The sequence below is a fragment of the Lepidothrix coronata genome, unplaced genomic scaffold, assembly GCF_001604755.1.
Source record: "Lepidothrix coronata isolate B3197 unplaced genomic scaffold, Lepidothrix_coronata-1.0 Scaffold106, whole genome shotgun sequence".
Lineage (NCBI taxonomy): Eukaryota > Metazoa > Chordata > Aves > Passeriformes > Pipridae > Lepidothrix > Lepidothrix coronata.
In genome coordinates this window covers 1635175-1662616 of record NW_016690286.1, presented here as the reverse complement: position 1 = coordinate 1662616, position 27442 = coordinate 1635175, and the positions used below count along the sequence as shown (strand labels likewise).

At 41.2% G+C, this 27442-nt stretch overlaps 1 protein-coding gene across 1 annotated transcript; it reads left to right on the top strand.

The window, feature by feature from the left end:
* Positions 1-6671: 6671 nt before the first annotated feature.
* Positions 6672-26491, top strand: CDCA7L (cell division cycle associated 7 like). The gene is made up of 10 exons (XM_017823835.1): positions 6672-6764; positions 12730-12876; positions 16089-16220; positions 16683-17027; positions 18112-18186; positions 19646-19828; positions 20941-21072; positions 21872-22021; positions 23122-23258; positions 23612-26491. The coding sequence occupies exons 1-10, from the start codon at positions 6672-6674 to the stop codon at positions 23640-23642; spliced, it is 1425 nt and encodes a 474-aa protein (XP_017679324.1). The 3' UTR covers positions 23643-26491.
* Positions 26492-27442: the final 951 nt, after the last annotated feature.

Below are 27442 nucleotides of genomic sequence, written 5' to 3'. Positions count from 1 at the left end.
GGCCACTGAGGGCACACTGGAGCCCATTATCTGCTTCCCTCTGGAGTATGCCAGCAGGAAAAGACCTTGCTCATATGCTGTACAGGTGCTGGTAGAGGTTTGAGAGAAGTCTTTGGGCACTTACCCATCAGCAGCTTCCAAGTGCCACCAAATAATACCTGAGATGCTCCTACTTTGCAGGCCAGTAGTCTTCTACTATTTAGCTCTTTGAGGCGAGGCATGATGATCATCTTAAATCACAGACATTTGGCTGAAGGTTTTATGATGCCCTAAGCAGATGTGCGGTGCTGGCAGAATATCACTTGAGGATTCTGTCCACTCTATGAGATGAAAAGAGGAAAGAGTTAGTAATGCTGCTTTTCTACACCAGTGCAGGTTGTTAGTGCACCTCAAGATTTTAGGCTACATCCTGAAGAATTGGGAAAACAAGGCTGTTCCCACAAGACTGGGCTATGAGGAGAAGGTGCCTTAGCAAAAGCACCACTTTTGTGCTCTGTGTAAATTAATTTAGGAGTCTTATGAAAAGCTGGGTGAGAGCCAGAGTTTCTTACTACTAAATATAGCCACCTTAGTCCCAGCAAGGCAGAAAGGTGGTGACATGGTCAGGACTAGGGTTGAATCCTATTTAGTTCTCCCAAGGGATATGTTGCTTTGGCTGCCAGAGAGAAGAGACAAAAGCTGCAGGAGCCTATTCTCTGCTTCTGTGCTTTTGTCTCCCAGTTTTCACCTTCAGACCTGTGCTGCTGTTGCTCAATTTTCCTGCTTCTGTTTGCATTTTGTCCAATCCACTCTGGCATGTTGTCTTGGCTCCATCCCCTCCTATTGTAAAGATTTAATAAATGGCACACTGTTAGCAACTCCTGGTAATAAGTTAATTCCACTTTCATTTTAGTGGCTGTGGAAAGCAGTAGGACACTATATAATTCGGATTTTCAGGAGAACCCAGGTGGCACAACGTCTGGGTCACAGAAAGGCAAAACATCACACTTTTACTTCATAGTGCTTTGTGCTTTGTCTTTGCATCCTCTAACCTTGTGGCTCTGGCCATTAATGATATACGTGTTTATTATGTTATTTAACGTCCAGTGCCATTCATAATATTACATTACTGCTTGCATACTTTAGATATTTTTCCTGTGTGAACTCCCAAAAGGGGGTCAGATGAAAGAAAGAGGCAGATTGCAGAACACAGACAGAGCTTCCTTCACCTGAAATTGAAACTATAGACAGCAAAAAAATTCTGCCTTTCTCCTTTCGCTATATTCCCAGCAGTAGTGTAGAGATAGGATATTCATAGGCAAACCCACATGGCAAGTGACACCATATGTGATGCTGAAACATACTGTTAGCTGCTAATAAGTGTGTCTAATACGGGCTGATGGGTCCACTAGCCAGATTCTAGGCATGCTATGTAAAAGAAGTGATTAAGCCTTTTATGAATTAAACGAGCTAACATAATAGAGGCCACCTGCCAAAGTGTTTGCCATATAAAACACCAGTGCAAAAATTATCTCAGAGGAAAGAAGGGAAGGCTTTCCCAGGAATTTGAATACAAACACAAGACTGAGATGGCAAGCGGTTTCAGAAGCAGAAAAGAGTGAGGACATATAGCCCGAATGGAAGCTAAAAGAAAGTGAACTCTAGTTCTGGGTAGACACTGGATGGGATGGAACCATGCAGAATAAAATAGTCTGTTTTTTGCTTTTCCTGTTTTATTGCAGAAAAGGGTCTTTAAGTCATAAGTAAATCAGAATGCACCAAAGAAATACCTAGCACATATCTTCATTTTCTGCTTCTAAATGAGACGAGCTGTGTTTCCCTGCGCTTTCAACTCATTGCTTAACTCATGCAGGTGCTTTCTAAGGGAGGTTAAGAAGTCCAAGAGAAAAACCCATTGAGTCAGCATGTAATCGAGTTGAAGAAATTCTTATGTAAGGTGGTAGAAATAATTAAATACTGACTAACGCATTTGAAATGGAAAGTGAAACTGAACTTTGCAAAAGCAATGAAAATAGCAAGCCTGAAGCACCCCAAGAAGTCATGAAGGATGACATTTCATACAAGAGAAGAGCTTTGATGCAAAGACTTTGTTGGGAATGAGAAGTCAGAGCAGATTGCGCTCTCAGCTTCAGATGTCAAAATGGAATGGCAATTGGACAATTATTTGAGGAAATTTATGCTAGGCAAACTTTGGTGAGTCTGGAGTTTGCTAGCGACAGTGATCTTCCGAAGGATTTACAGAACTGACAAATCAGCGTCATAAAGAAATTAAAAGGATGACACAGGAGAAAGAATTGGGAAGTGAATGACTGGAGAATGTGGATTAAATGGAGCTTTGTTACATGTTCCTAGCCTTTTTCTAAACCACGCAAAGCAAGAGGAGAAAGGTCAGATAATCCTAGCTCACAGGATACAAAAAACCCCTCCACTTCCACTGAAAGGAAAATCCAAAGCTTGTTTCTCTGAAACAATAAGACTCATTTGTCCCAGATGAATGGCTGGAAAGGTATAGGAGAGAAGGGCATTTCCCATCTTCAGCCTAAATGTTCCAGCTCTGCTGATGCTGCAGGATTTACCCAAGGAGGAATCAGTTACAGCTAACACAGTCGCCTCATGGGCAGTTTGGAAGTAGTCATCCATCAGAGTGGGCTGAAATACAGCTAAGATTTAACAAAAACACATGGCAGACACTTCCAAACATCAACAAGGAATTTTACGATGCCTTAGCAATGGACATGTCTGTTCACCTTGATCTTAGATTTGCAGGATTAGATCAAGTAAAGCATGTAAAAGATCTTCTCATATATTTGGAGTCTGGATTTTTTGCTGCAGCAGTGTAGTACCAGAAAGGAAAACACTCCCTGTGAGGAAGCCTGAAGCTGGTGTTCATTCACCTTGTGAGTACAGCTTGCTGTCTAATAACTGAATGGAAAGGGGAGGGGACATTGAATCTGGTTCATCTACTTTATGAATGACTGTAAACAAAATATTGGTTTATAACCATAACAAAATATGAAACAAGAAAATTTAATTTTCACCTATGAAAGCTTTATTGGCAAACTACTCCACGTCTTGCAACTCTTTTAAGAGAATGATGAGAGAGCATAAGGAAGGCTCTCTTAGCTTTCAGATTACTATTGCAAAAGCATAACCTGCGGCTTCATTTTCAGTTGGTAGCGTAAGATCACCCAATCTTTGCCCTCAACCTCACCCACAAGCCAACTTGTTGCAACAACCACCACGTGTGAGGAGAGGTTTTGAGATGAGTGGGTGGAAATCAACGTAGCAGGAACATTTGTGATTTTGTTGTTGTGTCAGATACCACCCACAACCCATCCTTGGAGCACAAACCTTCACCACTACCACCAATATCTTTGGCAACAGCTTTTGAAAATACTGCAAATTGACCTTAGACAGTTTGAAAAACTGCTAGGTTTTGTATATATGCTAAAATTATATTTCTTGGTTTTGCTAACAGAATACATAATATTAAAATCAGGGGTCAAGTTAAGGCATTTCTGTATCTGTAGCTCCTTTTAGATATCTTTGAGAGAAGTGTTTTGTCCTGAGCACCATTCACAGTAGCAATTGTGTGTGTATTCATATAGCTTTTATAAACTAAAACAGAAAATATCAAAGCACCAAAAATAATGATGGAGGATGTCAATGAGTTAATAGTCAGGGACACAGCTCCTGGACAAGCGTGACCACAAGTAAATCTTGGATTTGTTGTTTTCTTCTATACCTTCTGAGATGGTGATTTGCCCTGCACAGCAGAACAGATCTTAGCCTTTCTTTTTCGCTTACTAGAGGATTTGCAGAGCAGGAAAAGAAGATTACAATTCCTCTCAGCAGAAAGTAATCCTTTTAAGTTAGGTATGTCAGCATTCATTGAGAAGTGTGGGAAAGTGCATGCTACTTAAAATGCTTGACAGGTCTCAGAGAAGCGTGGTGGCAGGAAGATGGGAGCAAAGCCCCCAGTTGTGATTACAATGGCCCCCAAATTAGAGACTGTTAGAGGGGGCAGTGAAAACAGAGTTCAGGAGCAAAGATTAATTTTAATGTTTATTGAGCTTGGTAAATTCACAGCAGTAAAGTTCAAAATTATAACCTAGAACGGTATCTTTTCATTTGAAACTCATGGTAAACAAATTTTCTGTTTACAAGGTCACTTCAGAGATGGTGGTTCTGTCCTGTAATTTTACTGTGCATCAGGATGTTAGTGGTGTGTTACTGAGTATCCCATAAACTGATGGATCTGCTATACCTGATACATATTCTGAGCAGCTCATAATTCCTTCAGTACACATTTGATCTGTTTGGAAAGTTATAGTCTTATTATAATAATCATACTTAGCCCAAGACAGAACTCAATGTTATGAATTTCCTTGTACAGTTTATGAGTTTGAAAACTTGGATTAAGGCATTATCAGCAATGCTCTCATGAGATGATGAGCAAGGTCAGAAACTATTCTGGACCCAGTAATTGCAAAATAATTCAGGCTTAATATGTAAGGCTGAAGTTAAAGAGTACCCAGAATTCAGCTGAACCTCATCTGAGCAGCTGATGAGATCCTACTGACAGGGCAATAATACAAAAACTGTTAGGCAGTAGAAAAATGAACTTTGAAGTAATATAAAAAGAGGTAAAGAAAATGGCCAGGAATTCAGCGATGGAAAGTCCACACTGACATGTATTTGCGATACAGTTGCAGAAAAATTAAAGTAACAAAATTTAAAAAAATCCAAACCCACACTTCTAATAGAGCAACATAAAGAGCAACAACTGACAAGAAGGGCTTGGAAATGCTGAGAAGGAGAATGATTGTGAAAGTATAAAATGAAGTGTAAATTTAATAGAAAAAAAAAGAGAAACAAAGCAACAAATTGCATAAAATAGCTGAAGATATCAGGCAGCTCATAATGTATCTGTAACAGCATAATAGCTGCACATCTCTATTGTGAGAGAATGCAATTTTATTCACTCTAATTTAGCACAGGACAGTCAACACAGTCATTTCAAATCTGTTGTTCGCAATCCAAGATAGCTTCTTGACAGCTTTTAACAAACGAAGTGCTTCATAATGTAGACTGTTAGGGACAAGCGAAAGAACCAAACCCAGGGTCAGCAGTGGAATACATAAAATGCAAGTCTTTCAGGAATGTATCGCACAAGAGATCTTTATTCTTTTGTATTTTAAGAAGTCCACATTTCAATTTTGCTGATATTATACATAATTCCTGCATTTTGTCTTCTACTGAATTCCCTCCTCCCCACCTCATGCTCAAAGCTTCTTATTTCCTCAGCCTGAGTGACAACTGCAGGTGCTTCTATAGTGGATATTGCAATGCAAACCAGTATTTAAATGGCCTGCTTTGGCTAAAGGGTTCTTTGTTTGCATGTAACAACTCTCCTCGCATTCTCTCTTAACAAATACTCTCCATATGATTGGAATATAAAGGCTTGGAAGTACTTAAATGGGAAGTCCACCATGTGTTACACTGAGGATCAGATACCATGGTACACAGAGAGGCTCTTCCACTTTTAAGGGTGGCTATTCAGAGAATGGCAAAAGACAACATTTTCTCATCTGTCCTTCACTTTCCAACAAAAATGTTCCTTTTCTCTTTTATTTTAAGTCAATAATTACAGTAGAGTATTTAAAAGACCTAGTCAGACCTGGGAACTCATTGTAGTAGGCAGACTGCACAGCACATTTTGAAGCGCTCCCCTAAATGAACACATATATATAACGTTTAATTCTATGTCATCCAGAAGGTATTTAAATAGTCAAAACAATCTGAATTTATTATTAGCATGGTAATTCACAATCGAATTTGAAGGCAAGCTACAGAGTAGCACAGTTGGTTCCTCTGATTTGATTTTATCAATTCAAACCAATAAAGGTAGTTATCAGGAGTTTATTTCAGCCAGATTACGTAGGCAAGTGAATTTCTTGCTGTTCTGGTCCAACTGTCCAGACTAGAGGGCTTGTGGAAGATCGCCCATCTGCTGCTAGACAGAAACCTGAGTGTGAAACAAACCCTCAGACCTTATCCTGTCTTCAATTGCTCTCCTATTTCTGGAAGGGTCTGGAGCATGAGCCTGATGAGGACCGGCTGAGGGAACTGGGCTTGTTTAGACAGGAGAAAAGGAGGCTCAGGGGAGACCTGATTGCTCTCTGAAGCTACCCAAAAGGAGGTTGTAGCAGGGTGGGGATCAGTCTCTTCTCACAAGGAACAGCCATAGGAGAAGATGAAATGGCCTCAGATTCTGCCAGGGAGGTTTAGATTGCATATTAGGAAAAATTTCTTCCCTTAGAGAGGGATCAGGCTTTGGAACAGACTGCTCAGGGAAGTGGTGGAATCACATCCCCAAAAGTGTTCAAAAATAGTGTGGATGTGGCACTTGGGGCCATGGGTTGGTGATCATGCGTGCTGGGTCAATGGTTGGATTTGATAATCTTAGAGGTCTTTTCCAACCCTCACGATTCTAAAGCTACATCATCTGCATTCTCCCTCTTTTTAGAGGTTTTCAAGAGGCTTACACTTCTCGCTTGTACTAAATTAACAGTTTAAATTATTTGGAGGATGAAAGCCTATTTATTCCCCCAAGGTAAAGACCGCTCCTTTCAGACTAACTGCGACGCGCGTGTATGAAAGAACGGACGATGCCGGGTGCCACGGGGGGAGCGCCTGCACCACCAAGGGCTCCGCAGCAGCATCCGGACTGCACTTCCCCATCCCCAGTCAGGCTACACAAGGTGCCCCATCCCCATCCCGCCTTTCCCGCCGCCGCCGGCGGCTCCACCCCGCCACCGCCCCCCGCTCCTCCTCCCTCCTCCGTCCCCTTCCTCCTCCCGCGGCAGCGCGGGCGGCCATGGCGCGGAGGGGCCGGCGGCGGCGGCGGGGGGCGGCGGCAGCGCGGACCCGCGGCACGGTGAGGCGGCCCCCGGGCTGCGCGGAGCGGGGCAGCAGGGTCGGGCGGCGGGGAAGGGAGCCGGCCCGACAGCTTTCCGCCTTCCCGGGACAGCGGCGGCCTTTGTCCGCTGACCGCGGCGCGGGGGGTCGGGGGCGCTGCCCCTCAGCACCCGGACGGGGGGCGGGCATCGGCGGGGCAGCGCCCCCGGCCCCCCGCGCCGCCCCCGCCCGGTGCTCGCGGTCCCGACCGGCGCGGCAGCCGCGGTCCCGCCGGGCGCCCTCCACGTGGCGCGGCGGCTCCGGGCTTGTAAAAGGCCGGGAAGGGGGTGGAAACCGCCCGAGGGGCTCAGCACCGGCGTGGGGCAGCTGCAGCGGTGCTGGGATCTGCGGCGGCGCTAATAAAGGCTGATGTGGAGGAGCTCTGTTAATTAGTTAGTCTCTGTGAGCCTGGGGATGCCACTTTAGAAATAGCTAATTAATATATTTATTTTTAATTCTGGCCGCTTTTTTGTTGGTGGTGTTGAAACACCGCGATGCCACCTTAAACACGCATGTAAGTATTGGTGAGGCTGGAGGGTTCGGGACAAACACAGGCGTGGTTCCGCTGGCTGCGGTCTGGTCCGAGCCTGGCGCATTCTCGGGTGCGTCAGGCTGGTGTGCGCTTCACATCTTAGGAGGAGGCGTAGCTATGGATTCACAGAATAGTTTGGGTTGGGAGGGACCTCATCTAATCAGCCCCCCGCCCTCTAATGAGTTGCTCTGAGCAACTAGATCAGCTTGCTCAGACCGCTATCCAACCTGACCTTGAATGTTTCCAGGGATGGGGCATCCACTAGCTCTCTAGACAACCTGTTCCAGTGTTTTACTGTTCTCCTTATATGTAATCTAAATTGACTTCCCTTCAGTCATGGTGAGCTTCCCAGGTGGTGGGAAGGAGTGAGGGGAAAGTCAGATTCTCAGCTCTTGATGATGGAAAGTTAGGGCTTTATATGGGTTTCTTTGGGACAAGAGTGTACTAGAGACCCTCGGAACATAGGACCTCTGCCCTGTCAAAGACTTTGTAAACCTTCTACCTGTGTATGACCTCAGGCCCCTCATTGTCAATGTGAAGATAAGAGGCTATAAAACAGTTTGGGAAAAACCTGGTTAACAATAGAAGCAAATAGCACATCACTTCTCGGGTGCTGGAACAAGAGGGTCTTACCATCTGCTAGTCACCTTTCTAGTGCAGAGCTAAAAGGCTGCACATGTTTCTTTTAAGGCTTAGCAAAGGACCCAGTCTGGTTTTGGTGCTTTCCTGTTTCTCATGGGAGTTCATTCTTGTCTGAGTGCAGCCTTGTGCTGGCTCTGCCTCGTGTTTGTGATACAATGGTGAGCAGTGAGTTCAGCTCTGCCTGGGCCAGGAGGATATGGTGGCAAAGGTTTCCTTGTCTCTGAAGTCACATACTGTCTGATGACAGGCACATTAATTTGTATGTGCCCCCATTGAAAACAATTGCTAAAGAAGTCAACAGTACAAAGTTGTTTTGAATCACAATACCTGCAGTTCCATTTCCTTCCCAGAGTCTAATTTACCAAGTCCTTGCACAGCAGTTTCAGTACACAGAACTTGTTAAAGGGAGGCTTGGCTGACAGAGCACTTGCACCCAAAAAGACTGGACACCAATAACTGAGACACAGAGCAGGGATGTGTAGTATCCCTGTGGTATTGTACAAAAGCGTTTTCCTTGGAACGCCAGGGCTTGAAAAGTAATTAGGCATCACCATAGATGAAAAGGATGCTCTTGAATTATGCAAAATTAATTCAGAAATAGCTGTTACAACTGTTTGAATCGGTGAGAGATTAGATAGTACAAAGGAGCAGATAGTAGCAGTTGACAGCGTTTGAACTGTATTCATATGACAGCATGCTGATATTCACAGTATTATCAGCGTTTTTGAAAAGTAGGAAATAGTTTTTAGGCAGGTATTGCCTATGGACGGTGGCATTTTAAATGGCTCACCATATGGTTATGATAGTTGGAAGTTCCTTACTTTAGGATAAAGTAGCTTGATAGGCATTAGCTTATCAGTTTAAATAAGGCAACATAGAAACCCTACTCCACTGTTCTGGCTATAGCAGAATTTACTTGGATTTAGCAGTAGGTTGTCTGAGGTGAAATTGCCAGAACTTTTTCGGGGGTACCATGGAAGTCTCAGGAGTTACTGCTGTGACAGATTTACAGGCTCAGGCATAATCCATCTTCACCTTCACTGGAATCACATAATGTCTGCAAAGATCATAAAAGTGGGTGATGACTGCTCATTCTATCACTTGTTCCTTTTTTTTTTCTGAACACTCGCTTGCTTTTCAACCTTCTGCCACTTGTGCCAGGAATATATTTCACTATCCAGAAAGTTTCAGGGGTTTGTGGTCTAATGCTGTTGAGAAATTGTGAAGATCATCTAGGATCTTCCTTGCCTTCCTAAATTTCATTGTTGCCCTTGAGTCTCAGGCTGGTTATGGTGTTGACAGTCCTGTTGACTGTGCATCCAGTTGTGTGATTCTTTTGTGCTGTAGGAAGGGACTCTTTGCCTTCCACATCTTTCACATATTTGTATGATGCCTAAAATTAAACTTTTGCAATACTGTTCGCCTTTATGATTTCAGTGGAAAAAACAGGATCTTGACTTCAGTTTTGGTTTACTGGTTTGGCACCTATTGACATTTTGGCTGGGGCCCTCTATTCTTGTAGTGCTGCTCAGAATTGTCAGCCTTGGAATGCTTCCCTGTTCGGTTGTTATTTTGGGGTATGAGCCAAATCCAGTGCCTGTAACCCTTAGGTGGCATGCCTCGAGCTTGCCTCCGTGCTGAACCTGGGACAACTTAAGAGGCTTTCCAATGCATGTTGAAGGTGTGACTTCGCACAGATTTGGTTTGTGTGAGCATCTGTTTGGGGTTAGACTGGAATTATTTCAGTTTGACTAAATTTGAACATGGTTGAAATTGTCTGTCCTCTGCTTTGAATAGGAGTACATTGTGCAAGCTTGAATAAGGGAACACAGCCCAACTGATGGTTTTTTTTTTCATGGTAGGAGCAAAAATAAAGAGAATTACATCTAGCCCTGCTTTCTCATACTGTATGTTCTTCTGATACATCACTGTCAGAGAAGAATGTGTTAGTATCACAATCGACAAGGAAAGTGTTGCATACAAATAATTCTTAACTCAAATATGTTAGTCAGTGGCGTAGAAATAGCTGATGCTTCCCACAAAATCCGTGAATGTGCATGCAGGCAAGCGTTCTCTCCTTGCAGCCTAGAGAAGGGCAAGTTGCATGTTTTCTGGCTTTGGTATCAGGAAAGTTGCTTTTTCACTTGAAACATGAGAATTCTTCCTGTTGATGTGGAAAGTAAAACAGCTCACCTCAGGCTTGTCTTTTTTTCCTTGCCTAACAAGACAGGCGGAATTCATGGGGATAGTGCTTGGAAAAATGTTCTTGTGACAGCTGGGGACCTCAGGTGCCTTCCTTTTCCAATCACTCGTGATTGAAATAGATCTGACAACCCTCCTGGCCTAATTTTCTGTCTCTGTCAGCCTTGGCCCTTGGTGACAGCCCTGCCAGCCTCCGCAGGCACACATGAACTGCCTACTCATGGTTCTGTGGGAATGGTAACTCCGTGCAGTCCAAGACATCTGAGTGTGCTCCTGGATGTACTGGTGGTATTTTGTCAAATTTGGAGAAGGGAGAACTGAGAGATGGGGATGTCTTGAACTTTGGACTTCTGCTGAAAAAACATAGGATTGATTATTCTGGCAGTTTTTGGATTGTGTGCTGTTTGTAGCTGGGAAGGTTTGTTTTTGAAAAGTACCTTTTGGAAGTTTTAAACAATTAACTGTGTTTTATGTGCAAAAATAAATAAGTTCAGTAGGTATGAAGTCTCCTATTAGAAATAAAACTGACTTTTTCAGCAGCTGTGAATTATTTCCAGCTTTTGCTAGACTTTTGGTATTTATCCGTTGTATTGTAGCATGTATCTTTAAAAGACATTACTTCTCACATCTGCAACATTGCAGCAGACCATTGTATCTGAACGTGTGGTCTGTTCATGTTGAAATATTTTCCCTGAGCAAACTTGGAATGTTCATCACCTCTTTGCCTTCTTGCCTTTTTAAGGGATTTAATGGCAAAAATGTTCTGTGTCATCCAGGTGTTTAGAATAGATAAATATTTTGACATTTGTGTTTAGGCATATATGTATTTACTTTCTTTGTATATACTAATTTGTTGACAAAGTTAAAATCCTAGGCTCTGATGCTGATTGAAAATCAGTTTCAGAATGTAGTTGAAAAGTTATTTGTGTACTGAAAGTTAAAAATGAAAATACCAGTGGCTTCCAGGACTACACAATAAATGACAGCAAACAAACCCATCATGGCAGAGATGTTTGGTGCATGCTTGTCTTTGATGTCAGTCTGCTGATGGCAGTGGACTTCTGCTGGGAATAAACTCGACCTGTGATTTTGGGTGTAGAAACACAGGATTTCAGCTGTGGAAATAGTGTTGATAAGCAAGCTTCATGGTGAGGATGCTCTTTTTAGACTTCTGAAGTGTGCCCACCTTGTATGCATCAGGTTTGTCTATTATTACCTTAAGCCCTTTTGGTAAAATGGAGACTCATCAATAACTGAATGAGATTCTTCGTAGGCAGGCTATGGGGAGCAAGTCACAAACTAAAACTTTGAAGTTCTGCAGTAAGTTACTTAAATCAATACTAGTACCTTAGTACTTGGGAATGCATAAAAGATTAAAAAAAAAGTCTTCTACAGGGAAAGAGTTTGTTTTTTTTGGATCAAAATCAGTAATTACACCCCCATAATGACTCCTCTGGTGCAGATGCAGAAGCAATAGATGAAGAAGAAGAAATTAGGCATACAGTAATCACAGCAGTGGCTAACTCAGCTGTACATTAGCACAAGAACTAATGCAGTGGCTCCTGGAAGCAATTTATTCATAGCAGCGAGGCACATAGCTCCTAGTATGTTTTTCCATTAAAATGCATAATGCTTCATTTTTAACACTTCTCTGTTCTGAGTGAATTCCATCACAGCAGCGGATTCTGGCTGTTGGCTGTAGGAGGTGGGGGTGAGAAAGTATCCAAAGGGGTTCAAGTATGGACAGCATGACTTCAGCAGAATAAAACTGGGCCCATGTTCCCACGTTACTGTAGCTTATTTCAGAGAGTGATACTTTGGTCAAGTTACTGCTTGTTCTTGTAATGGAGGTGGAACTTATTTCAGCAACATTATTTTTGGAGAATGAGCCTCCTTTGGGTCCTTCACTTTGACACAACTAAATTTTAAAAAAGATAAAAGAATAATAAAAAGTAATCATTATATGGGGGCCTCTATGAGCAATCTTCGTTGTCTGTGACAGTGGAAAAGGGCAGATTGCTCTTGATTTTGAACTTCATCTCAGTGATGTTCTGTTGAACATTCAGGGCTGGAGAAAAACTCCTTTAGATGAGGAACTGTCCTCTCACCATGTATTTTTATGTCTGCGAAGTACTTTCCCATGGAGTTAAACACCCTACCGATCGCATCCCCTTTCTCACCCCAGATCTTGAGTTTCTGTTTAGGGATTAAAACAGTCCATACAGAATTTTCCTGGAGTTTGGCTAAATGAGGTACAATTTACACATAGCATATTTTGTGATACAGATTTGTACTTGCACGGGAGTACAAAAATAAGTTGTACTGTTGCCAGTTTGAGTCTTCCTGTTAAGCTGGCACATCTGACTCTTATCTTCTGTCTTGTTTTGAATCAGAAACAGATACCCAAGGATGTGGCCAACATTTTTAATGCCCCCAGTGACAATGAAGATTTTCCAGGGTTCCAAGATGATGCTTCCAGACAGAACTTGTTGTCAGAGAACAGCTATGCTAGTTTTGATTCCCTGGAGTCTGGAAAAAAGGTAGGAATGGATTGCCATGGTCCAGTTATGGCCTTTGGGTGCAGTAGTACTCTGAGCCTGTGTCAAAGCTGTGTGAACCCTAACTCACACAACAACTCATAATTTGCAGTTCTCATATTAAAAATAAATGTAAACAAACTTGCTATCCTTTTAGGATTTAATGATGGTTTTTGAAAACATAATAATATGAAAAAGAAAGTGGGTTTCATTAGAAGGTGAGTTTAAGTGAAATTGGAAAGACAGAATTACTGTTGTGCTCTGGATACCTAAGGCAGTGGAAATGCATGATACTGGATGGCCATTTGTGAGTATGCAGACTTCAAGGTATTGCTTCCAGAAATTTATCTCAGTGCTGTTTCTGTACTAAATCATGTTTTAATAGTGGTGACCCACAGAAACCATCAGCTTCTGCTGTGATAGTGTGATTTGCTGGTTCTCTGCTCTCTTGATGGTGAAGGAGCTTGGATCAGTGCAATGATTTGATATTTTTCCTTCTCTGATTTCATAGCTGGATGTAGCAGCTGCTGAATTCACAGGAAAGGAATACAACTGGTGTGCTGTCTTGGCTGCACAAAAATTTAGTTTTTAGGCTTTTAGGAGCCTATATTTGATAGACATGGGATTAATGTATTACAAGATACCTTTGTCATTTGTACTCTCAAAAAGGTTCCTCTGTTTGATTGATAAGAAAATTAAAAATGCCTTTTCTTTTCCTAGTCCATCAGGTCAGTACTTGGTTAAGAGGTGCTGATAGCAAGGAAGATGATTAGTGTTAGCTTGTAGGAGTATGTGCTGTTTCTGGGCCTTTATAGGCAAATGATGTAAGGGGAGGGCAGAAACCTTTTGGGGGTAGAGCCAGTGTCTGCGTACGGAGAAAGATGATGGCTAAAATGTAGTGAAATATAGTGGGTCTAAATTGGTTTGTAATCTTGTTGCTAGACAGCAGTACTGATAACTTCATAAAACCGGGAGGTAGCTTACTCTTGTATTTATGGCTTTGTGTGGAGCATCAAAAAGGATCACTGGGGAGAGGTGGTGGTGGAGGGGAAGCCTTGTGTGGGAGCCTGAGCTTCTGCTACCTGCTTGGGGACTGCAGACAGCTTACTTTACTTCTCTCTCCTTTGGTTTCCCAGCTTGTGAAATGAAGATTATAACGGTCTTTGCTGAAAAAGCATTTTAAAATCCTCTGATGAAAAATGCTACTGCTACTTTAACATGTGTTACTGAGAATCCCACTGAGACTTGTTCCAAATTTCCAGCTGGCACTGCAACCTCCTTCTTCACCATGCCTGTGTTTCCCTTGGGCTGAGAATTACTTTAAATGTCCATCAGTGTTGAGTTTAACTCCTTTACCTCTAAATGCTATAATAAAAATATCCTGAGTTCCATCCAATTGCAACATAATCTGCAGTCCTTGTGCATCAGGGCCCTTCATCAGGATGAGCATCATCTGGAGTTTATGATACTAAACACCACTGTTGCTGCAAAAGACTATAGGTACCTGTGCAGGAAACGAAAAGGTTTTGGCGTGAGGGGCAAAATGATGGGAAGTTCAGAAAAATTCTGCCATTATTGGGAGAGGAGGCAAGGTAGCTGCCCTGCTGAGGTGATGAATGGAATGTCAGTGCATCAGGTGTTCTCTTGGATCTGATGCATAAATAAGTTAACAAGTAATGACCTCTGTGTGCCTGCTTTTCCTCAGAGCTTTCTGAAGTCCTACTCCCATAATCTCTGCATTTCTGCTGAGCTTCCACCATTTCTTCTATAGGTATCCCTGATATGTATTTTACCTTGTATAGACAGTTCTTCTTAGATGCAACAGCATAGCTCTACATGTGTTATTTTTAGTTACTTTAGCTAACAAACAGCATATTCCCCCCCCCAGACTTCATTGTGGAATTTCATGAAAACACAGAATGCATAAAAACATCAGTTTCCCTTCAAGAAATGTAATTCAACTTTTAAGTAACTTCCCTATTGTGTTTGTTCCTTTCTCAAGCAGCTGCACTGCAGCTATCAACATCAAAAGAATGAAGTAATTTTGCTCAGAGAAAACTCATTCCAATTAGCCATAATAATTTGTAGATGTTTTAAGTGTAAAGAAAGAGCATATGCAGTAGCACCCCACCCCCCTCCCGCCCAGTCCCCTCTAAGTTTTTCACCAGATATTAATGAAAAGAAGTGTGTAATTAAAGTCTGGGAAGGGAGGGAATTGAAAGGAAGAATAAAGATATTTATCAAGTGCATTGTATTAAAGGTAACTTTTGTTTTTCATGTGGGAGGAAGAAATAGCAGAGGAAAATTGGGGAAACAAACTTATATGTTTCTGACTTTCAAGGGGCAGGTGTGGTGTGAACACGTGAACAAATCTTTTGGGAGACTAACAGAGAAGTTGACAAGATGGTCTACTAGTTCTGACTGGAAGTATGGAAATACGTTTCTGATTTAGTAAAAGTATTGTGTTTAACTGGTATGTAATGTGCATATCGTGAAGAGTGTTTTAATGAGATCTTTTTACTTCCTGGTCTGTAGGCAGAAATTTAGGATCTGCCTGCCCTAGAACATGTGTGAATAATAAAGTGCACCAAAAACAGAGAGTTGAGCAGTTGAAAGGTGGAGGGATGTTAGTCAGGTTGTTTGAAGCTCTGTGGATTTGTATTGGTATCTGGCAGTTCAGTGATGGTGTAACAGTGTGAGGAGGAGCAGACTCCCATCTCCAGGAGCCTGTACTGCTGCAGCAAGCCTAGAGGAGGTAGTTGTTTTACTGCAATGTCAAAAAAGGAGGGCTCTTTCTTTCTGTAATTGTGGTTTGTATCTTCTTTTATTCAAGGCTGGGTTTTTTGCATGCAGAAGAAAACATGCAAAACAACATGGTAATTTACTCCTAAGACAACTGATAGTTTATTTTTTTTTGGGTAGTAATGAAGAAGGGGAGGAATAGATGAAGAAGAAAGTTTCCCCCCACAAGAAACAGTTCAGTTAAAGCCCTGGGCTCAAAATGAGGGGGAAAAAAAATCTTTCTGGGTTAAAATAACTCAACGCTGAAACTGAATGTTGTCTTCTTTTTTAGTTTTGACAGGCTCTGCCTGCTAAGTGCTTTCACAGTTATATGCCATTGAATTGGTACCGGCTTGAACCTCAAAACTGGTTTACTGTGGCTGTGTGACTACTCTGTATCTGTCTCTCACAGCTACTGGCTGGTATTTTTGCAGGGAGGCCGATTTCAGTCCGGATACCTCACTGAAGAACTGCGGAGGATTTTCACTGAAGACACAGACTCTGAAACAGAAGCGTTTGAAGGCTTTGCTTCAAATGAGGTGCATGTGAACAAGAAAGAAGTTCTGGTAAAGGCAGTCACACCTACATGTCAATGTATATGTTGACTTCTTTGTTCCTGTCTCTTCTGTGTAAACCTCCTGTTCTAGTAGGAATTTTTCTGATAACGCTGTGATGTTCTTTCTTCATCCTGAATTTAAATGTGTTACCTTAAAAGAGATTTATTTAATGTAGTATCACATATTAGAAATGCGAACTTCTTCCCCTGCTTGCAGACTGACTGTGCTAGGCAAGATTCTTCCTCTGGAGACAGCCATGTCTGTATCCCAGACTATATTAATATGTAGATTTTGTATTGATCTCTGCACAGGAAGAAGTCGTGTACCATGAACTTTTAAAAATTTGTTGATTTAGGTGAATTTATGATGCTGTCTTTGGGTGCTGAGACTGCTGTCTAGAACTAGTGACTTAAAAATTACTTTTATTGTGTCACAGCCAGTAATGTAACATGGGATTCTTCCTGCCTCTAGACAGTGGAGTCAGACCTGAGTGATGAAGAATGCCCTAATTTATTGGGTAATGAGGAAGAAAAGGAGGAAGTTTCCCCCAAGAGAAGAAGCTTTGGCCTTCGCGTTGCTTTGCAGTTTCCCACCAGAAAGTCATCTGAGAAGAAAGTGCCTGAACAGTCTTTGTCTGACTTACCTGTAAAGGACAGTGAATCCCTCACACCTCTTTCAAGAGAAATAAACTGCGAGTGGTCGGACAAACTAGAGGGCTCCACTTCAGAGTCTGAAGAAGACATTAAAGAAACACAGGAGGAAACTTCCAGTGCAATGATTAAGAGAGCCATAAATATAAAAGAAAATAAAGCCATGGTAAGACTTACGAGTGCTGTTTTGTTCTCTGACATTTACATGCAATTACTTAGCTTCAGCATATTTGATTTTTGGGGTCCCTGTTGGTGCTATGCTGGGAAAATCTTATGGTGAATTTTTCTACCTGGGAAAACCCTACAGGTCTTTCAGCACTCAGACATTTACCTCTAAAATAGCCTCAAGTAGGACTAGGCTGGTCAAGTTTAAAACCAGAGCTGAACCAAGCATTTTTAATGAGGATGTGAACAAAGTTACAGATGCCCAAGTTTTGTGGCCTTATATTCAGCACATGTCAGAGAAACAGCTGATCCTTCAGGTGTTTCATGGTGTCATTTGCACAATAGATTTTCTGCTTTTTGTTAGTGCACGACAGATCTGCTGCAGTTACTGATTGGAAAGCCAGGTAGAAACTGCTAAGGATCATAAATGTAATTTTTGCACTGCTTCTCTGGTAATGTACCTCCAGGACATCTACATAGTGCAAAAGATCATCCTGCTGAAGTGCTTCTGATACTGCATGTGCTGTGCTTACAGGAACTGCCAGTGGGGCTCAGTTGCTTTATGACAGAGAGTGTACCCATGTCTCTGGTTGTATCTGCACTGCTTAAGGGGACACTGAGTTCTCTGACAAAAAGCACAGGTCTTTCAGCAGTCATTCAGTAAAACAGTCCACAGGGAACATCTTACTGTCTTCTGCCAAGGGCACCCTGTCTTTCTTTCTTCCCTCTCTCTTGTCATATGAACTGAATTTCTTGTTATTGGTCATGGGTGTCATTACCATGTTGTATTGTGCTCCCTTAGTGCTGTTTCGATAAGATTTTATGTAATTCTGTCTAATTCTAGTTCCTAGTAACAATTAGTGGGAGCTATGAAGTTAGCACTGCTAGATTGCAGAGTTTTGCTCATTCAGGAGTAAATGAACCCCTTTTGTGAGCTCCATTTAAATAAAGTGCCTCCAGAAAGTTTCATGCACTGAAAGTTCATATGTTTAGATATAATTTGAAGTGCATGTGAAGAGTGGATAGTAGGTGTTGCTTGTTTGCAAGTTGCAGAGAGCTTTTAATGTGACATCACTTGATTTCAGCTTGCTCAGCTGCTGGCAGAATTGAATTCCATACCAGACCTGTTCCCAGTGAAAACGCCCACCTCAACTCCTTCGGTAAGTTTTCGGTACTGACTAGTGGTGACAATCGTTTTTGCTAGACTTAGGATTAAAGTGTTTAATCAGAAACTTTGACCAAGTTTGTTCTGGTTTTCTTTAAGTTTGGGTACTTTATTTGTATAGATTTGCTATTGGTCAGGAAGTATTAGAGATTATGTGTGGAAATGGAATTTTATAAATCAATTTATGAAGAAATAAGAAAACTGAGATGAGATGCTACTTTATATTTTTTGCCCTAGAAATACTATTGAGATGGTAGACATATGTCTGTGTATGTGGGAACAGAGAAGAATAGTTGCTTTCCTTTGGATTTAGATTCTGTTCATTTCCCTCTTGCAGGCTTTTCTTCTAAAATCCACACTTCCCAGTAGAGCAATGTTCATGAAATTGAAACATGTCAACACAAACTGGAACGAGACTGCAGTTGTTTCAACTGCCTTTTCTCAACTTTAAGCAGAGGATTGTCAATCCCTCCTAGTTCTCTTTAGTGTTTTTCCACATGTATTATAAACAGAAGAGATGTGAGGAAAAACTGAAGAGCCATGTCTTTGGAAAGCCCATTTAGAAATGCTGGTATGGTGGTTATTAAAAGATGAAGCCAAGTTAAACAGAATTTGAAAGGCTGGATCACCTTGCTAGCTTTAGTTAAATGTTTCAGAGACTTAAACATACTTTAAATACGTACATAAAGCCTGCTACTTTTATTTAGTACCTTTAATGGAGGAAAGGAGAGGGCAGAAGAAGTATTCTAGTTGCCTCATCTGCTTGATTTTTGACTTCCCACCTGTCTCCTTGTAATGTGTCTTTCACTTCTTTGAAAGAAAATATAAGTGTATGGTAGCAAGCAGACTTGCTTTCTACATCTTCTTTATACTGTCAGATTTAGTAGCTGCCTTGTGGTAGGTGCCCAGGCAGGACTTATGGTACATGAATTCAGTCACGCAGTAATTGGCGGGTGTGACAATATCAAGAGGATATCTTTCACCTCTAAAGAATTTCCAAGTTTTAGGAGTCATGAACCATGAGAAGCAGCTTAATAATGCCCTTTCAGTTTAAAAAGTTTAAAAGAAAATAAACTAGAATTTGGATTGTTCCTCAAAGGTGTATTCAGATTGTGGGAAAATCTGAGCATTTAGCTACCAAAGAACAGTAAGAACTAGCTTCTACCTTAATATGACATCATGTTAAATTTTTGGTGTAGTTCTATGATGTTAATTGGAATAGAATTTGACCTGAAGGTGTGGTGTTTTAAAAGGAGCAGAAGGTTATAGTCTGTAGGGAGAATACTTAAGAATGCTAGAAATTGGTGAGGTTTGGCTTAACAATTAAGGAGCGGGAGAACAACAGATTAATTTATGGTACTACAAGTGTGGTACAGACATTTTCAGATTGTTTCTAGTGTTTAATGCTACGAATAACTGATAGGACAGTTACTGGAATTTTCTTCCCCTTCTAGAAACAGAAGAAAACCCCAAGGAGGACATTTTCTGAAGGCCAGATAGCACGTCGAATGAACCCAACCAGAAATGCCCGTCCACCGGAAAAATTTGCCTTGGAAAAATTTACTGTGTCGGCTGTCAAATTTGCAGAACATATCCGTAGCTATAGGCAACAAAACCTCTTGAAGAGACTCAGTGTGGTATTTGCCAGACTTTGATATCTCCAGTAGTCAGGAATTAGGAAACATTTAAATTGTTGGCCAGCACTTAGACCAGACATCACACCTTAGAGAAAGTTATTGAGAATCTTTGGTTGGGATTAGCTACAGAAAAAGTTATCTCCAGGCCTTTCTGCCTCATCTTTCACCTGTTAAGAGGGCTCTGCTTGTAACCTGTGTTGTCCAAGCGTTACAGTCTGTTATTTATTCATTATCTGAAAATTCCTAGCCCTTATGAGGAAGACTCTAAGTGTGCATCCACACAGACTGGATACCAGTTCTGCTTGTAGGAAAGAGTGCTGGGCATAGCTGAAGCATTATAGAGGGAACTTGGCTATTAGAAAAAGTGGAGTAGCACTGAATGAGAACCTGAGCAGGCAAATGACTGTTTTGGACAGAACAGAGCCAATCTTAGAGTGAAGGACAAATGAGATCTTAAGAGACAGGTATGGGGAAGACTAAGAATCAGATAAGATTTATCCATGAATACGGGTCAAAGAGAAGGATATTTGGAATGAAAAAAGAGCACTTAATAGTGAGTGGAGTACTCTCTTCCAAATAACAAAGAGGATAGTAAGAAAGGGAGGCCTGGGTATGCAGGGCTAACCTAAAACTTCAGTAGAGGGTTTTTTGCAGGGCATTAGACATCGTCATTGGAGAAACCAATCAGAGAGTATGCAAGGAGATTGAAGGAGGAAAGCACGGGAAGGCATATAATCATAGTTTCTTATTTTGAGAGGGAAGAAATGGAGTATGAAGGGTTACAGTGGAGGAGTGCAGGGAATGCAAAGAAAAAAGTTAGCAGAAGTCATGTCAGGGATTTATGGAAGTAAAAGTAGTAATGATGGAAAGGAAGAAGAACATGGAAACAGAATTAATAAAAAATGTAGTAGAGAAAAAGTTAGGGAGGAGAGGGAGAGAAAGAGGCAATGATAATTTGGAAACTATTACCTGTTCCTCCAGTGGTGCATGAGCCTGTAGTCTGCCCACTCTGGACTGCATACACATTAAAAATGAAAGAATTTGTTACCAAGTTTGGTGACAGAGTCTTCGTGACATCAGACAAAAGGTATTGAGATGAGTTTGTTTAGCAGGGGGATTGTGGAGTGCGCAAAAGAAGGAGATCATCAAAGTACTCGTCTCATCGTCCAGTAGAAGATATTACTGAAGAGGACTTGGACAACATTGCAGTCACTGTTAGAGACAAAATCTATGACAAAGTTCTAGTAAGTGGCTGCTGTATTCTTCAGTTTGTCTGTCTGCTTGAAATTAAAAGTCTCTCAGTAGTTCACTGGAGTTTGCTGAAAGGTGTGCTTTCCTGAGGTTCTGGAGAGAGTGCAGCTCATCATTATTATGTTATGCAAGCACGACCTTGAAAGCTTTGTCAGGCTTGACTGTGCTGGTTGATACACCCCCCCAACTTTTTACCTCTGGAGAGAAGTGCTTTCTTGCCACAGAGCTATTAAATAAAATTTACTATAGCTCTGACTTACCACTGAGAAGAGCTGGCATCCTTTTTATCTCTCATTCTCAATATAAATGTTGTGTTGGTTGTACCGTTAAATAATAGTGATCCCTGATGTTCCTTGTACCCCCTGGAAATTACATTTCTGTACAGGTTGGGTAATTTCCAAAGTTCTTGATGGAACTTCTCCTTCCTTTCTTTCACTGGATTTGGCTATTGACTGTCATAAAGATCAGCTTACTATGTATTTCATTGTATTGGCAGAGATGAGTCACAAGGTCATTTTCTGAATAGTTCTAGCTTTTTCTTAGGTGGAAGAAAGGATCAGAACTGCAACATGAGGCTCATGTAATTTGAGATTTCCAACGCAACTAACTGAAGCTGGACGCTGTCTCTGTAAAATTCCTACCATTGCTATATGATTTATCATAATAATAGAACTTACTAAGATTTTCATTGCTGAATTTGACTTCGGTTTGAAATTTGTGCTTATTATTAGGAAAGTTTGTCATTGAGCATTTAAGATGTCCTAGGATGGTTCTCCTCCTTTCCACTTTTAGGGTAGTACTTGCCACCAGTGTCGACAAAAGACAACAGATACAAAGACAATCTGTCGCAACCAGGGCTGTGGAGGAGTAAGAGGGCAGTTTTGTGGACCGTGTCTTCGAAATCGATACGGTGAAGATGTGAAATCAGCTCTGCTTGATCCAGTAAGTATCATTTTTTGGGCTTGGAACAAAAGTATAATGAACAATATATGCTCATGGTAACATGATATGTTTAAACTTCTTTGCCATGAGAAGATCTGTAGTACTGTTATGACTGTAGTACTGTTATGACACTGATTTTCTTTAGAACTCAAGTGGAAAGTGCTGGACCTGGGTTACCATCCACCTGTCTTTGTGCTTTGAAGCTCCACTTGCTTATCAGATGGTGGAGGGCAAGTGTGAGAGCTTTTAAGAAATGGAATCCGTCCACTTTCAGAAAAATGCCAAAACAGACACATTTTTTAATGCTATCAGTAACGTGGCATGCAAAGCAGGCTCCTTGTTTTTGATTCCATTGTTTAAATATGAGAAAAAAAGAGAAGGACCCTAAAAGTCTTAGGGTTGATTCCCTTTTCTTTGTTGTCCCCTGAGACATTGAGCAAGGAGAGAGCACAGGCTGCTGCCAGAGAATGAGGCACGTGGATACACAAAGAACCTCTTAGCAGAACAGAGTGTTTGGCTTGTTCTGAGACCTCCTCTCCTCCACCTCTGTTTTAGAGATGATCTTCTGGGCTCTTCTGAAGGTCAGCAGGAAACTAATGGCTCTGAGGTGCTGGCAGTGGCTGCTGTATTAGCACTTGTGCTTCTGTCTGCAGTTGCTGAGCAGCTTGGAGATGCCTGACTCATGTAAGAGCTGGGTATTCAATTCCAGGAATCGTGCTATACCAGCAGGCAGAGCCAAAGAAACTTGTCACAATGGGTACCCATCTTCTAGGGAGTTGACTACAGTCAGCCTAGCACAGAATGAATTATCATTAGGCATTACAGATGACTTCAGTCTATCTGAAAATCAATACTGAGCACATTAGAGAACCTGAGGCTTCAGAGTAAGCATTAAAGCATTTAATGATTTCTTTAATCATGCAGAATTTGGAAATTGTTAACAAGGTTGACTGCCTGGCTGATAGAGGCTTTTAAAACCTTGCCCTTAGCAGTCACATGGTAGGGAAGCCATACGTATGTTTGTCTGAGCAACGGGAAGGCCAATATAACCTTGCTCATAACTTGCTTTTACCCCCTGTCCCACATTCATGCCCTTGCAGGCCTGGATCTGTCCTCCTTGTCGTGGGGTGTGCAACTGCAGCTACTGCCGCCGGCGGGACGGGCGCTGTGCCACCGGCATGCTCATCCACCTGGCCAAGTTCTACGGTTACAACAATGTCAAGGAGTACCTGGAAAGGTGAGGGTCATGCTCCGTAGTCATTCCTTATTAAACTGTTGTAGCCCCTTAAATAACACTTGACTTCCTGTGCCCTGGGGCAGATCCCGCACCTATGCAAATGAAGTCTCTTGGACTTCAGAATTTTTCCTAGGCTGAAATCGGCTTCTTTGAAGTGAGTCATACTGTCTGTGTAAACAACTGTTTCGCTTAAGAAATCGAAATGCTTTTGCCTATTTTGAAATCCCTACTGGTTCCTTGAAGCGTATAGAAGTGCTGTTTTGGAAGTTGTCATCTTCAGTAATGGAAACTGTTGTTTATGGGGAACCTGAGTTTCCTGAAAAGCACTAACATTGTTTTCTCATGTCTCCTAGTTTACAAAAACAACTGGCGGATGACAATTGACAACACTGAGCTCAAGCTGTGCCTGCAACTGGTTAATATGTTGAAAAATTTTGACTTCAAAAGTTTATTACTCTGTTTTATATAAGATAGAATTGTTGTGTATAGTACATTCATTTCTGTGTTGGGAACTTTTTGATTGATATGGTCTTATGCAAAAGATCTCTCAGGAAAATGTTTTGGTAGAGAAATCTACATGCACAGACCTATAGGTTAAGTGAAATGGCACTCTTGAACCTTGAGTGGTTAATTTTTAATAGAGCTACCCAAGCACGTGATAGAGAACTTGATCAATTTGAGCAATATTTTTATTTATATAATTGTGCAAGTTTGCAGAAAGGATGTTTAACAACTACCTTCAAAGCATCCGTATCTTTAAAGAAACAAAACACCCTTGTCTACCAACTTGACCTTAAAGATTCAGTTTTCCAACCCTTGCTTTCTGAACCTGTTAATCCACCTGTAGTTTATGGAACTTGTCCCTGCAAAGAAGGAAAGTGTACTTTCATTTGATGCCATTATATTCCAACCAAAGCTGATGCAATCGACCAGTGGGAGGATGATTGTTTTTTTTATTTTATTTCAAAGTGCAATTATTCACAGAAACATGAAACTAGAAGAGTATTTCTTTAAAAATATAAAATAAAATTTTAAAAATTTTAAACATCATCCCAGTAAAACCAGCAGTTTTTGTGTAGTGCATCTGCTGCCTGAACCATCTGGTCTAAATCAGAGTTCAGGATTAATTTTTTTTTTGCTTACAGTTCATACTTAGAGGTTTTTTTCATTTGTACTACCAGGCTTTTGAACAACTTTGTTTAAATGCAACATGCTTGTATTGCATGTTAAAATATGTTAAAATTCTTGTAAGATACATGTTTCATTTTATGTAGAGAGAATAAAGACTAATCTAAAGAGGAGTATTTTGTGAGTCAAACTACACCCAGATGCTAATGTTTCCCATTTACTTTCCCGTAGCTGGTGTAATGGTGCTTGCAGATCAATAATCATTATGTGGAGAAACACATGAACACAACACTGATGGATGAGGAAATAACGACATAGAGCACATAAGTGTTACACCAAGGATTGTGTTTTTGTGAGGCAAATCTCCTGCTCCAGCTGACTTTGAAAAATGTTTATCTTCTTTTACTTTTACTACAAGGCAGATTGAGAAAGCAGCATGTATTATTGAAAGGTTAGTACTAAACTGCCAAAAGTAAAGCTATTCCTGCCAGAACCCATTTACCTGACTTCTTGATTTTCAGATTGAAAGTCCAAACATAAGCTGGCCCTCTGCTTTTGATTTTATAAACTGGACATTCATAAACATTATCAGTTTCCCTTTGATCCACTGGAATTGCCCTTAAAAAAATGATTGGCATTGCTAAGTCAATTCCTTGAGCTGTGCTTCAGGAATTGGCCCCAGATTGATGTCCAGCCTGGTGCCTGCAATAAACAGCACGTGGTTTACATAGTGTTCTGTAGTGCAAGACCGGAACAATTTGGTTTTTAACAGTGGCTAAACAGATGAAGCTACATTTGAACATGCAGATTTAGTGCGGACTGTTGTTGTCCAGTTGTGCATCATCTCTTTGTATGGATGCAGAGATCAGTACGTAGCATCTGCCTGGACTGGACTTGTGGTTTCATCAACATGCCCTCTTATTGAAAGCAGGGACTGGAAACTATTTACAGTTGGGACTTAAAATATGAGTGTTCCTGCCAAAGTCAAATTCTCACATTTTCCCCTAATCCTCCACTAGTTTATGGTGAATTCTCCACCAAAGGGTGGAGAACTATGCTGGAGCACTTAGCCTGTATTTGTACTGTGAGATATCAAACAGGTACTTTGGTGTAGTTAAAACAGATGAGTTCTGTGCTGCTGAAGGGCCATGCACTTTCTGAAAGCTGCTGGATTTAAGTTTGTTGTGTGTTCTTCTAACATAAACTAGCATATAAAATGTTGCATATGCTTGTTGTGGATTTTAGGAAGATTTATGTGACAGGAAACTATATATACAAATACCATCACAAACACAAACTTCAGTCACAAGGTTCCACAATACTTTCCTCATATCCAGAGGAGGAATATACAGTATTACCCTTGGATTGACAAATGCTTTAAAAAAAATCCTCTGAAAAATGCATGTCACCATTTCAAAAAGCAGCAGTCAAATGACATCTTTGTCATTGCTCCACTCTCCCACCCTGACTTGCCCCTTGGGGCTTCTGTAGTAGCAACTCTCTTCCAAAAGGGTTGCTTTCCTTTTATTATATGTGGGTCTGATGAAGAGTACAAGTAACAATGATGTTTCTTTAATTGCCTCTGGGAGTCATTCACCTTTCCTCTAATGAACTGTAACTTAGTTTACAGCTTTTCAAAGTTAAAACTAAAATCTCATTTTGATGACAGGCCTGAATTGGCATTCCTAAATGAGATGCTTCAGTCTCAGGAAAACACAGATTCAAAAAAACAAGGTATGATGTTTATCCTCTGAAAGTTGTTAAAAGAGGGGTTTCAGCTCAAAAGATGAACGTGATTTCCATTCAGAGACAGCCTACAACCATATTACACCTACTGCAATAACTGACTGCTTGAAAATCCAGATGAAAAAAGTTTCTTTTAATTCTTACACTTTGCCCACCTACTTGTGTCATTATATCTCATGCTAATACAGGGATTTTCAAGTACTTCCTTTCTTCTTGGTATATCTCCCCAAAGGCTTATAAGTATTATGGCATAGCAAATAAAAAAAATCAGAGTTCTTTAGATCTGTTTATTTACAACTGTCAACTGTTTGCCAAGGTGGAAGAAAAAAAAACAGGAGAAAGACAATTTTTATGTTTGTGTGGTTTTTTTTTTTTTAAATTATTATTTGTTTGGGGTCTTTATTTGTTTGGCTTTTTTGTTTGAGTAACAGCATACTGCAGCATACATTGCCATGAGGTATCAGAGGAATTTCCAAAAACACTGCCTGGTTTATCCATGTCTAGCCACCTGCAAGCGGCTAGTGCTGGTGGCAGGCTAGGGGAAAAGGAATCCTGCAAGATGCTGAACACTCCTAGTGCTTGGGACAAAGAGTGGTGATGGAGCCTTCAGCAAAGTGCTTGCCATTTCTACAAAACCCACTTCAAAGGAAAACTGACTTTCATTAGGAAAAATTTTGGAAAAAAAAGAATAAAGCTGCTGGAATAGCTCTGTGCTTAGTAGCTAAACCCTGTCACTGTAGGGTACTTACCAGTGGGTAAAGCATTATGTGGAAGGAATATGCTAGTTTAGTCCATGTGTTTGGCAAAACATCACAGAAGAGTGTAGATTGCAGCACTTCCATGTGAGAAGAAAATATCAGCTCCCCCTTTGTCTGCAGAAAAATAAAAAGCATACTGACACCATAAAGAATAGCTATTCTTTCATTTCCAAAAAAAACCTCAAAATGCACAGAAGAGCAACAGTACTGTTAATAAAAAAGTCATTCGCCTTCATATTGAGGTCCAGCTAATAATGGCCAGTCTTCGCGAGCGAAGATTTGGGAAAGGTCATTAACCCTTCGAGCCTGCGCAGTGGATTTTTTAGGTGAGACCCAGCGTGCGCTGAACTGAGCCCACCCTTTAATCCTGAGGTTCATCTGCCGGGGCCGAGCAAGCTCGGACGGTGGCAGTGAGGTCCCCAGAACGTAGGTTTGTTTAGAGTGACCTTCTCTTAGATGGATTGCCACACAGGGCTGATGAGAGCTCCATCTGCCCAGGGGGCCGGGAATCGAACCCGGGTCGCAGCGGTGAGAGTGCTGCACCCTAACCAC